Here is a 13,810-nt window from a genome sequence, read left to right as displayed (position 1 = left end):
TTCAGGAGCCACTGCTTTTATGCTTTCTTGTCTTCTTTGCTCATGAGCCTGGTCTCTTTTACCATTGGCTCTTCTGACACTGTGGCACAGGGATAGTAAAACTGCAGAGGAGCTTTAGAGTGGACAGTCAGCACTTAGTAGGCAACTAGTAGGAGACTTCACGATGAGGAGAAGTAGTGGTTCCCAAGTGACTGTATATACAACAGTGGGACATCTAGACTCTGAAATCTTTCTTCAGCCTGAGGCTGAGGATACTGGACGTCTCATTCCTGTTGCTTCTGTTGACTAGTACCATAGAGTTCTGTCTTCCTTTGGAGAAAGGAGAAATCAGCCCAAAAGGGGCCTGAGGGCTGGGGAGCAGCAGTAGTTGGGGGACAAACACAGCTTCTACATTGTCTGCTAGGAATTTGGGTATTGAGATCTGCCTAGAGTCAGGTTCAGGTGGCCAGGGCTCTGCAGATGGGATAATAGTTTGACAAGAGGGAAAAAAGAAATCAGAAATGGTAATAGATACAAAGAATAAAGATTGAACAAATCATGGCTCTAAGGTCTGAGACCTCTCCTGGATGCTGGTTGTACCCCCTCCCTCTTTTAGGAGGAGCTGTAGGAACACAATTCTGCCACCTGTTTTCTGGCTGACCCAGCATCAATATCACTCTCCTAAAAAGTTCCCAGATGTTACTGGTGGTCAGAGGCCAGATGCCGGGGTGGGGGGTGGGGGGTGGGGGTGGGGGGTGGGGGGTGGCGCTGCTGCACTGGAGAAGCCTCCACATGGAGGTAACATGTATGTTACCTTGTTAAGTGTTCTGTGTTACACTTGGACCAGAATCTTGCATTTCCAAATATACAGTGGTTATGGCCGAAAAGATGTGTCTGCTTTCTGATTTGCCATGCTCTTTGTGCTTCTAGGAACTGGGAGCTAGCTGCAGGTCAACCTGGGGAGGGATGGAGAGTAATTGGAGAGATGGGGATAGAAGAGATTTATCAAAACATTATATTCAAATATGAATTTTTACTTCATGTGATTTCTTTTACCTGCATATATGTCTGTGTAAAGGTGTTGGATCCCCTGGAACTGGAGTTATATTCAGTTGCAAGCTGCCATATAGATGCTGGGAATTGAACCCAGGTCCTTTAGAAAAACAGCCAGTACTCTTTAATCATCTCCAGCCCCATATATAAACATTTTAAATTAAAAAAGGGAGGATTTGTGATTAAGGAATCTGGCCTCAACACACATAAGTACATGTGTACACAAACACACTTTTTTTTTTGAGTTTTTCAAGACAGGGTTTCTCTGTGTAGCCCTGGCTGTCCTGGAACTCATTCTGTAGACCAGGCTGGACTCAGAAATCTACCTCCCTCTGCCTCCCAAGTGCTGGGATTAAAGGCATGCACCACCACTGCCAGGCACAAATTTTTTTTTAATGAAATGTGGATTTCTATAAAGACTTTGAGAGGGAGGCTAGCCTTTGAAAAATTGCAGATAACATATGTAGTTTCTGTGCCCCAAAGAGAAAGAACATAATTTAGGACTTGTTTTGCAGTATCATCTGTCGAAACAATGTGATAGTGGAAGAGGGTCACCTCACAGACCATCCTAGCCAGGTAATCTAAGCCAATATGTTGTTGGTAGCATATGCACTTGGCCCTTGAAAGGCTGTCATGAGAGCCTTACCTCTTTTTCCTTCCTCCCCTAAACTTAAATCACCATAGTAAACAAAAGAAAAATACAAAACAAACTAAATTAAGGAACAGTACATGAGATACAGACCAGGCCCCCAAACTGAAAGTTATTAAAAGCAAGGACAGGGCTAGAGAGAAGACTCAATGGTTAAGAATATTAGCTGTTCTTCCAGAAGACCCAAATGGCAGCTCACAGTCAGTGAATGTGACAGTGTCTTCTGGCCTCCATGGGCTTTATACATACATAGTTTACATATTTGTACAGGCTAAATAACTATAAACATAAAATACGGTTGGGGAGTGGGTTTTTTGTTTTGTTTTGTTTTTGTTAAAAGCAAGAATGGTCTGAGATACTACCCAGGGGAGTTTTGGGATCGGGGGCTAGGGGGATGACACTAAAGGTTGTGTGGGGTCCTAGGGCAGAAAGAGGCATCAATGAGAAAAACTAAAGACATAGGAATTAAGTATGAATCTTTAGTTAACATTAAACAAGTACTTGTCACTGTATAAAATATGCCATGGTAATGGAAGATATTTGTAATAAAGGAGGGTGGGGGCAAGCTGGAACTTGTAATTTGTTTAGTGCCTTTTTTTTTTTAATCTAAAATTGGCATTAAAAAACGTCTGCTGGGCATGGTGGTTCTTGCCTTTACTCCTAGCATTTGAGAGGCAGAAAGAGGTGGATCTCTGTGATCTTGAGGCCAGTTTAGTCTACAGATCAAGTTCCAGGATAACCAAGACTACACAGAGAAACCCTGTGTGAAAAAACAAAAGCAGTATTTGAGGAAGGTGAGTTAACAAAATGGCTTGCATTTGAAAGCACTACCACCAAGCACTACCACCAAGCATGACAGCCTGAGTTCTGTGCTGGGACTACCATGGTGGAAGGAGAAAACTGATTCTTGAAATGTGCCTATTTTCCAAATACTTCTGTGCCATGGGTGCACACAAATACAGTAAAACAAGTTTTAAAATAAAATGTTGGAAAAGTGCCAATACAACTTAAAGAAAATAGGTTTTCTAGTTTGTTCTGGTTTTGTTATCAGCAGAGGAGATGACTTCCTGGGTTTTGGTTGCAGCAGACTCTCAACACGAAAGTCTCTACACCCAGTGGGTTTGTCTTACAGGCGCTCTCTGAAGTACCCAGAACAGAATGAAGTGTCTGCATGAGCTGGGAGGATGTGAGTCAAGTTTGTCATGGCTAGACATCCACTAAGACTCCTTCCTGACACTCCAGTAGCTCTTCCTCAGCCTCACCCTACATGCCATGTCCATACCCAGGTAGTGGGTGTTCCTGCCTGACTTGAGTATTTGGGGTCTTTTGTTGCTACCTTAATTTTTATGCCTCTCAGCTCTCATTCCAAATTTATGCTGGTGACATTATTATAGTAGACTCTGCTTCCAGGAAGAGCTGGGGGAGCTAGGCCAGGACTGTGAACCTGTGACCAGGGCCACTTAATAGGCTTAGTATATTCTCAGTTCAGCTTTTCCCCACCGCTTCACTGAGCCCAGTTGCTCTATACTCAGGAAAGAAAGGGAACCAGTACTAGATGGCGCCAGAGCCTAGGAGGCCTTCTCCCTAGGAATTCAGGTTTCAGAAATTAACAGACTATATAGCCACTGGTCACTGCTTTCTCTTCTGTCAGGCCTCATAGTACAGCCAGCACCATTGGGATTACTAGGCAACGTTTCACAAGATGCAGTCAGTAACACATCATTACTTTTTTTTCCTCTTCAAGAAACAAGGTGTCTATTTTGTGTGTATGCACATGCACAATAGCTCATATGTCAGAGACTAACTTAACGCAGTTCTTCTACCACGGGGCCTCGGGTATTGAACCTACGTCGTCAGGCTTGGCAGCAAGCACTTAACTGTCTGAGCCTTCTCACTGGCCCAGTTTTTAAGGAACTTTTAATTACAGGTTACCTTTGTTAGTTGCATAGATATACAAGTTTGCACAGAAAAAGTTTGCCACCATCTCAAGAGTGGTTTCCCAGTGTGCCTCCCTTGGCATTTTACTGTGTTACCCTGACTTTGCCCATGTACCTCCCCTTCACCTGTTCATTGGAAGCTAGTTTACCAATGTCATGTTCTCTCTTATAGGACACAGCTTGGGCTACGGTTTTGTGAACTATGTGACTGCAAAAGATGCAGAGAGAGCAATCAGCACACTGAACGGCTTGAGACTCCAGTCCAAAACCATTAAGGTAAAGAGTCTGTGTTGATCTGGAGGACAAACCTTAACTAGACCAGAATGGGGTATTAGAGTACTGTAGACTCAGTACCTACAGGTGCTAGGTGTATTACTCATGAATGGGGTGCCAAACAAGAGCAGTTATGCTTTAAGAGACCCAGAAGCCAGGTACATTTCTGTCCCTGCCTTGTTGCCCCCTGCACTTGGGTACTTTTTTTGAAGGCTTTGTTTACATGCACATCCTAACCAGCCACAGATCACAGCTCTTAATAGTTAACTTATCTGCTGTGTTCTCGCTGGTTCTGGTGTTGTATTCTGGTTGCAGAGAGCAGAGTGACATGTTCTGCATCTCTATGCCTAACCATCTATCTCTTCTCTGTGACAGACTGGCAGCTACAGAGAGCAGATGGACTAGTCAGGCTCAGGTGCAGATCCATAGGCCTTCTAGAGCCACGTGACTCACAACTCACACTTAACAAAGGAAATCATAGGTTAGATCCTTGCACAAAGCATCTCAGGCTCCTTATCACAGCCCCACAGAACCCCACAGAGGCCCAGTTTAGGATGGGGAGCTGGCTTTTCTTTTTCTTCTCGTAAATGAAATGGCTTTTCCAGGGTGGGGGTGGAAGGAGGGCAGAGCTAGAGCTTGAAAGTGGATGCTCTAGCAACTGGCATTTAACACGAGTTTAGCAGTTTCTTTATCACAAGATAAGCACCTGGAACTTAAATTGCAGCACAGAGCCCTGGGGAACTAAGTGGTGCATTTATTTTAGTTGCCTATTGTGGTTTTTGTTTGGTTTTGTTCTTGTGTTACTTTTTGAGTTGGGGCTTTTTTGGTTTTGGTGTTTTGTTTTTGAGACAGAATTTCACTATATAGCCCATATTGACCTTGAACTTGTTATTGCCCTGCCCCCATCTCTGGAGCACTAGAATTTATTACATGTGTTCACATCACAAGTGACTGTGTTTGGGTCATTCAACAGGTGTTTACTTGATGCCAGTATTCCCCCAACTCTGTTCTAGGTGCTGAATAAAACAGTGATCATCAAAGTTTTACCCTCATGGAATTAATTGGGTAAAGTGTAGTATGTGAGACTGTAGTAAATGTAATATAGGGACAAAGGGAACTATGCATTAAGTAAATAACAGGTCTGTGCCAACCACTTGCTCAGGGAAGTTACAAGTTTGCTGGAGCTACCCTAATATAGGACCCCAGACCAGATGTCTAAAAGAGCAGAGACTATTCACTGCTCTGAAGTCTTATGTCAAGGGGTCAGCAGAGTTGATTTCTTCCAGGGGCCCTGGAAAGGATCCTAAAAAAGCATCTCCCTTAACTTCTGAACTTGCTGGCAATCCGTGGCATTCCTTGGGTTATAGAAGCATCCCCTTGCCTCACCACCTCCATTTCTACAAGACATTCTGCCTGGATCCAGATTTTCCCTTTTTATAAGGGGGAAATTGTATAGGACTAGGAACCCAGCCTTCGATGTGTGACTTTGTCTTAACTAAGTCTCTGTGCAAAACAGATCACATTCTGTGATCCTGCAGGTTAGAACTTAACCATGGGAGTCTAAATTGAACAAATATATAGTTCAGCTACTCGCAGATTTCTCAAGATCAGGACAAGAAAGCCCTGGATTGACACTAAAGAAAAAGTTGCTGAGAACATAGACGGTCCTTGTGGAGCAGCACAAAAGGTTACCCACAGGGTATATACATACATAGCAGTACCAGATGCCTTTGCACAGCTCTACTGGACTCAGGTTTGACTTTGAATTTGGCAGTGCCTAAAGAAAAAGGCAAACAGGGTTCTTGTGGTCCTATTGTACAGTAGCATGGAAGTTTTCCTTAGCATTTGGCTCTGAAAAGTACAGCAAGTACTGGTCCTCAGCTCTCCCACTTGTGACTACAATTTGCCCCCCAGTCCTATCCTGAGAAAGTGTCAAGAAGAACTGGTAGCCCTGGTGGTGGGAAAGACTACCTCCTCCTTGAGCTGTCCTGCCCAAAATTTGATGTTTCCCACCAAAGGTTTTTGTATAGTTGAAAACACTTAGTTGCGGGTACTTACCCATGGGCAAGAGTGAATGGGTATTCTGTACAGTGTTGATGATGGACATGGCCACTAAGCATTTATGAAGAGGGAAACTGGAGAGGCTGTGGACCAAAGCAGAACAGTCATACGTATGTTTTGTCCCCTAACTTAGATCATAGAGTGTCCATATACTCAGAGCTCTTGCTCTACAGGCTGGACCTTGGTACCAAAGGACTGAAAACAAATGGGGAAGCATCCACTGTACACAGCTCCATTTCCTCGAAGATCTTGTACTGCAGCTCCCCAGGAGTCGTGGTGTGCCTTAGCATACTTCCAATCTGCTGTCACCCAAGAGATTGCTAGCTCCTTGACATGTTTAAGCAGTTTTGTGTCCTTGAGACAGATCTGACTTCTTCCTTCCCCACCATCCCATTTCTACATTACTTGGTTCACCCACACACATGTCTCTGTACCTAGCATCCTGACTCAGCTTTGTGTCCCATCCTACCAGGGCATGTCTCTACAGGCAGAAAGGCCTCCTACTAAGTATACTGTCTTCTCAGGGGCAGCCTTGGCCTTCCCTTCCTTTGTGATCTTAGAGGTCTCTCCTACCTATATTGCCTCTACCAGGAAAGCACCCAGTATCTCTCCTTTGCGACCTCCCTTCTTTTTGCTTAGCACACGCATTAACACTAAGTGTTTGAATGCTGATTACAGGGCCCCTCAATGCAGCATTCTTATGTTAGGCATTTTTTAGAATGCTTACTTGTTGGCAAGGGTTATTGCAGCCATTCTAAGAGTCTTTATCTTTGTGTAATAGGAATAATTTCCTGCTTGTTAGAAATGCTGAGGACCAGCTGAGAAAATGCTACAAAGTGTGTGAGCTCCCTTCTGGCCTGTCGTGATGTACCAGAAAATGTCATTGCAAGAGATTGTCCTGTGTGTAATTACTTGCACACATTGGTTTTTCATAAACACCAAATTTTGGTCCCTTCCTATGGTGCTTTGGCCATACATAGGCCCCAATTCTGAGTTTTTGTGTTTTTTTTTTTTGTTTTGTTTTTTTAAGGTGTCATATGCTCGCCCAAGCTCAGAGGTCATCAAAGATGCCAACTTATACATCAGTGGGCTCCCAAGGACCATGACACAGAAGGATGTGGAAGACATGTTTTCTCGGTTTGGGCGAATCATCAACTCCAGGGTCCTTGTGGATCAGACCACAGGTACACACAGGAGCTAAGATAGGTCTCTCTGAGCCCTAGACTAGGTGTTCTAGGGAAGATAGGGAGATATCAGCAATTAGCCTCCAAAGGAGGGCAGGTTGGACATGAGAGACCTTGGTTTTTGTTTAGTTGGGCTAGGAAAATGAAATGTCATTAAACAAATCCTGCACAACAGACAGTGGCACCTCCCTTTACTCCCAGCACTCAAGGTAAAAGCAGGTGGATCTGAGTTTGTGATCTGCCTGGTTTGTATATGAAGTGACAGGACAGACGTAGACCCTCTCTCAAACAAACAAACAAGCAGCAGCCACCCAGGATTAGGCTAGGGAAGACATCAGTGTTCTGACACCTTCTCTAGGCACTGAGATAGCTTTGGCTGGCTTGGGAATAGTTGGAAAGGTTTCTGTTTACCTGCCCTGTGAAGTTGTGTTCTTACTGTAAGTACATGTCAGTATATCTCCTTTAAGAGTCCCAAGAACTTACTTTGTGGTACTCTGAAGCAACACAATTGGCTATTTCAGATGGGCCTTCTTTAGTCTTCATGATAGGACACTCCTCTTCAGAGAAAGCAGTCAATTCCTGTCTTTTGACATCCTGGCTACTTGCCAGGTCCCTCCCAGAACATCTCAGTATAGACTTGAATTGCAAGTTGTGTGTTACCTCATATGCTAAGGACCCAGACACATGCCCATAGCTATGTCCCAACACAGCTATCTGCTACTTGAGACCAAAACATTCCCAATCAAATGGCAAGTATAGCTCCTCTTGGGAACATGACTATCCATTACCTCCACATCAGGAATGAGAAATTTATTGGCACCAGAGAGAAAGAGTATGTTCAGAAACCGTGCAAAGCCTGGGTATGTGGGTGGGTGGGTTGGTTGGTGGTTTTCTTTTTTTCTCCCTCTTCACTTTCTCCTCTGTAGACCTTTTGTCACACCCTTTAACTGTGGGTAGCTTAGCCATAGAATTACCTCACTTGAGGGCACCTTCCCTTTGGAGAAACTTGTGGAACACTTTATGGCTACATTGAGATGATGCTTCACCTTGTGACAAGTGGGGCTGGAATGGTACTGCATTGAACCTTGTCCCCTGAGCTATGTGCACCATATCCAAGAAGGATATGGAGGATGCATGCGTGCCAGCTATTGTACCTTTTTCTGCCTGGCTGAGGCAGCCTATCTCAACAGACTGCAGGATCACAATGGGAGCCTGAAGAAAGGAAGATGCCACCACACGCTCAACTTCAGGCTCACTGCAGGCTTCCCAGGTACCTGCTCCTGGCATGTCATAGGAGCTCTGGGTGTGGCCTGTAGCCTGATGTAAACACTTCAAGCAACCTGTGCCAAAAAGGCCTAGGTTCTCTCAAACCATTGTGCTCCTTGCTTTGAATGGGTAGCAGGCTGAGAAATTGTATTTACTCAGCAGGAACTCCCACCTCAATTTGCACTACAAGTTATCAGTAGTCCCTGAAGGACTTGTTGAGAGAAGCAATGAGCCACATGGCTTCATTAAAGAAAGGAAGCATGCAAGCAAGCAGGCAGGCAAGCATTTGAGTGGGTGACCATGCTAACACAGGTTCGTCTCCCTAAGCCTGTCCCTCAATCCCACATGGCTCCTATGTCTGTCCTGGCCTAGCATTGCTGGGTATGGAAAACTGAAGGAGAACCCCATTCCTAACAACATACCACTTTTCCTAAAGTCTCCCTCTGCTTCTTTGGCATAGTTAGACCCACTATGCAGAAAGTGTCATCTCTACAGGCAGCTCCCTCATCTGTTTATTACATCAGCGCCTTTCCCTAACTAGCCGTGAACTCAGGATGATTTCACTCTTTTCCCTTGGCCTTCCCTGGTGTTCTCAGATACGTTCCCAGCACTTTTTTTTTTTTTTTTTTTTTTTTTTTTTGAGACAGGATTTCTCTGTATAGCCCTGGCTGTCCTGGAACTCACTTTGTAGACCAGGCTGGCCTTGAACTCAGAAATCTGCCTGCCTCTGCCTCCTGAGTGCTGGGATTAAAGGCGTGCGCCACCCTAGCAGTGGCAGTAGGCAGGAGCAGGCGGATTTCTGAGTTCAAGGCCAGCCAGGGCTACACAGAGAAACCCTGTCTTAAAAAAAACAAACAAACAAACAAACCAAAAAATAAATACCACACTCTAAGCAAGAAGGATATGGCAGCACTGGCTCACACAGAGCTTCTGATGGAGATGGGCCACTCTTGGTGGAACTTTATGAGGCCTGATGTTCCTAGGGAGGGAAGGGTATGAGAGGTGGGCGGACTTGTATTAAATTCTTCAGATGATAGGCACTTGAAGTTCAAAAAACTGAGGACCATTTGCTCTGTGGTAGAGTGCATGCATACCATGAGTAAGGTCCCAGGTCCCAACCCTAGTACTAGAGGGAAAACACTAAGTACTTAACAGAGTATCATTTGGGGCCAGCTTAGTATGATAGCTCAGTAAGTAGAAGTACTTGCCCCCAAGTCACATACACACAGACACATGGTAAATAAATATTTTCATTCATCATTGTCTTAGTTACTTTTCTGTTGCTGTAATAACAACATTGCACCCCCACCCCCATGGGGCACTTCTTCCTAATAAGGCTTTACCTCCTAATCCTTCCCCAGTAGTCCCACCATCTGGGAACTAAGTGTTTAAATATATAATCCTGTGGGAGCCATTCTCATACAAACCTACAATTATTTTTAAATATATTTTTATTTTATATGTATGAGTCTATATATTAAAAAAAAAAAACTAGATGAGGTAGCACAAGACTTGAAACCCAGCACTAGAGACAGAGGCAGGTGGATCTCAGTGAGCTTGAAGCCATTGAGGGCTATATGGTAGAACCCTGCCTTTTGAAAAAGGAAAACTGGATGTTCTTTTGCGAATCTTCACATGTGGGGCTGGAGAGATGGCTCAGTTGTTAAGAGTGCTTGCTATTCTCCCAAAGCACCTAGTTCAGTTCCCAGCATGTAGCAGCTCGTAGCTGTCTACAACTCCTGTTCCAAGGGATCAGATGCCGTCGCCTTCTGACCTCTGCAGACTTCAGGCACACCCTGGTATACATACATATACTCACACATATAAAATAAAAATAAATAGATCTTTTTTGGTTGGTTGGTTGGTTGGTTGGTTGGTTTGGGTTTTTTGGTTTTTTTTTTTTTTTCGAGACAGGGTTTCTCTGTATAGCCCTGGCTGTCCTGGAACTCACTCTGTAGACCAGGCTGACCTTGAGCTCAGAAATCCACCTGCCTCTGCCTCTCAATTAAAGGCGTGTGCCACCACTGCCCTGCAAATAGATCTTTTAAAATGTTTTTAATGATCTTTACATGCACAATCAGTAGAACTTACTTTTGTTTCTTTGCTTTATTTATAATTGTGAATTCGATGAGTTCATACATCTGGAATTTGTTCTTGGTCTCTGTTGTCCTGAAAACACTAGCAAAAATAAAGCCCAATTCAAGGAAACTTTGTGCAAGTGGAGTCACAGCAGTGGTCACTGGGGATGGAAGATACCAAGGAAGCAATGTCTTCCAGATACAGCAGAACTTAGGTACATATGAACTCACAGAGGTAGGAGCCGCATGCACAGGGCCAGCCTAGAATCAAGCCAGATAATGTCCTGGCACTGAGAGAGGGAAGTAAACCTTATCTTCCGTCTCTAACCAAGAAGCCGTCTCCAGTTGCTCACAGAGGAAAACTAGTTGTCACTAACAGTCTCACTGGGATGCAGACCACAGTTAAGGGCCGCCCCATCCCTCACAGTAGACAGCAAACTCAGTGCTCTTGTTCTTTTGATTTGTTTGGTTTATTTCCCTCTTTGTTTTCTAAAATGAGAGAGAAAGAAGGCATGGAGTTATGGGCTGGGAGGAAAATAGGGAGAGGAAAACATAATCAAAATATATTGTGTGGGGGGAAATTATTTTCAATTAAAAATCAAATAAAGCCCAGAACACAGGGCCATCTCCTGAAGTATGGCGTTTACATCGAATTTTTTTTTTTAACCTCCTACATGAGATGCCATCCCCTTTTTGTTTCAGGCAATTTTTATTTGAAAGCAATTGCATGAAACTAACTTGGGACACAGACTTTTCCTCAACTTGGTCATAGGTCTCAGAAGTAGAATTACAGTCACTCTAAAAAAGTAGCCTTGTGTAAGAACAACCAACCAAGTTAGGTCAGTGTTCAGCTTTCTGGAATCAACTAAGCTATAAGTCTTTAAAGACAGCATCTGCCCATGGTAGGTCTCCAGGTGTTCCTTCAGGCTTAAGACTTATGAATGAATTAAGTGTCAGAACCTAGCATATTGCTAGGTCTTGAATCACTAATTCAATGGATGCTATACATTTAAGTAGGGGTAAGTTTTGATAGGTTTTACAATGCTAGCATTGAATACAGAAGAATGGCTGCTGTGTGCACACATAAGGCCCACAGTGTTATTATCATATGACACTTGAGGATTGTCTAAGAAGTGATTAGGAAAAGGACCAAGACATAGGAAGAGACTTGAGAATACTTGACAGCACGCTTACTAACAGGTCAGACCATTGTTATGCTTTAACTGTGCTAAAGGGCCTTTGCCTAAACCAGGTTGATAAATGCCATTAGAAGAGTCCTTGCCTGACATGCAGAAGACCTTTTGTTAAGTTCCTAGCACAGGTAAACAAGATATAGTAACACATGCCTGCAGTCAAAGCATTCGGTGGTAGAAACAAGATTAGTTCAAGGTCATAGGTTGCATAGTGAGTTTGAGGCTAGCTATGTCTCCGAAAAAAAAAAAAAAATCGATTATGTTTAGTCAAGTTGGGGTAGCTTCTCTTCCAGAACTCCAGCTCAGAGATGTCGTTCAGATTCCTTAACACCTTTCTAACCAACTCTTGAGCGTTTGCAACCCTTACCTGTGTTTGAATATCTTGCAAGGGAGAGTTTTACCCTTTTCCTCTTCCCATGGTTTGGAATATGACTGACAGGGCATCTTCTCTCCTCACAGGTCCCACACTTGGGCTGGACTGACCAGAGGCTCCCTTTAGCAGCCAGACTCAGATCTCAGGCAGCTCGTTCTAGGGATGGGATTCCAGTGGGAAAGCATGAGTTGTCTTCAGGTGGTAGACTGCACCAGTTGGGTCCTGCCTTTTATGCAGGAGCCTGACGAGGAACAGAGGGATCCAGGATGCGCTCATGACACTTCTAATAAGTTCTTGGCAGCTCCTCTCCATTACCCGTACTTTGTTGGTTTTCTGTGGAGATAGGTAGCCTCATTTGTTTCTGAACGCAGCTGTAAATCACAAAAGATCCTAAGGTCTCACTCAGATGGAAGTGCCCAAGAGATAAATGAAATCTGGAACAGAAAAGAGGAGAATGAAGAGCTGGCTCTAGGATACCACTGCTGTGTTCTGGAATGAAGGAGAAGGCATATAGGCTAAGGTTCTAAGTAGGCAGAAGTCCCCTTCAAGCAAGTCTGAAAGGCCTAATTTAGAGTCAGTTCTACCACCCTTCACCCTGCCAGGCCAATGTTCCTTGCAGAGCCCAAGGGGGAGTTCTGACAGCCCTGCTCAAGGTCCATGATTTAGTGTATATTTCATTATCCATAAGGTACAGCTAAGTAGTAACAGAGAACAAGATTGCTCCTGTTGCTTGTTTCTTTTTAAACATAGATTCAGGGACTGGAGAAATGGCTTAGTCCTTAAGAGTTGCTTTTGAGAGTACTCAGGTTCAATTCCCAGCACCTACAGGATAGCTTACAACAGTTTGTAACTCCAGTTCCAGGGATCCCATACCCTATTACTGGCTCCTGTTTGCAGGCAAGTAGAGACATACATGCAGACAAAATACCCATACACAAAATAAAAGTTTAAGAAAAAAATATGTGTGAAATGCTATTTGGAGTATCTCTGGCTCTGGAATCATTGCTTCAACTCAAAAGGTAGTCTGAAATCTTAATCTTTCATTAGTCAGTTTTCTTTATTCATTAGTTTGCATACCATTTGGGTTTGGTTTTGGTTTATTTCACTACCTAGGTGCCTACTTTGAAACAGACTTGATTTCTGCTTTTCAGTTTTGTTTTTCTTTCCTCACAGTTATTTCCCCTAACTCCATTTTTGTTGGTTTGTTAAAAAGGTTTGTCCAGAGGGGTTGCCTTTATCCGGTTTGACAAACGGTCAGAAGCAGAAGAGGCAATTACCAGTTTCAATGGTCATAAACCCCCAGGTTCCTCCGAGCCCATCACAGTGAAGTTTGCAGCCAATCCCAACCAGAACAAAAACATGGCTCTCCTCTCGCAGCTGTACCACTCGCCTGCTAGGCGGTTTGGAGGCCCTGTACACCACCAGGCACAGAGATTCAGGTGGGTCCGGAGGTTCATGTCCTGGTGGGCTATTCTTAGTGTGCCATGATCTTTCAAGCAACATGTAGCCTTTTGTTATGAGGTGTGTATGCTCAGAGGAGAAAATACTGGGGAGGGACACTAGGCTGATCCAAGCAGTCATATCTTTCTAATTTTGTCATCACCTCTATTAGCAATCTGTCTGTGCACTGGGCATGGTGATTCACACCTACACTTCCATCACTGGAGAAATATAGGCAAAAGGATCAAGAACCGAAGACTGCCTTTGACTAGAAAGCAAGCAAACCTTTTCTCAAGGGAAAGCACAATGTCTTATGGTAGCCCC

The 13,810-nt window shown here is 43.9% G+C and overlaps 1 protein-coding gene across 4 annotated transcripts in view; it reads left to right on the top strand.

Annotated features, from left to right (window-relative positions):
* The window catches only part of Elavl1 (ELAV (embryonic lethal, abnormal vision)-like 1 (Hu antigen R)), a 40,360-nt gene that overhangs the window by 16,320 nt on the left and 10,230 nt on the right, over positions 1-13,810 (top strand). For all 4 annotated transcript variants that reach the window (XM_006508698.4, XM_030243302.1, XM_030243301.1 and 1 more), the window contains 3 exons: positions 3,791-3,894; positions 6,983-7,136; positions 13,260-13,485. In XM_006508698.4, coding sequence (XP_006508761.1) covers positions 3,791-3,894; positions 6,983-7,136; positions 13,260-13,485 — 484 coding nt within the window. The remainder of the gene's footprint in view (positions 1-3,790; positions 3,895-6,982; positions 7,137-13,259; positions 13,486-13,810) is intronic.

Source organism: Mus musculus, chromosome 8 (genome assembly GCF_000001635.26).
Source record: "Mus musculus strain C57BL/6J chromosome 8, GRCm38.p6 C57BL/6J".
NCBI classification, from domain to species: Eukaryota; Metazoa; Chordata; class Mammalia; order Rodentia; family Muridae; genus Mus; species Mus musculus.
The sequence above is the reverse complement of the archived record's forward strand: the minus strand, read 5'-3'. Positions and strand labels throughout refer to the sequence as shown.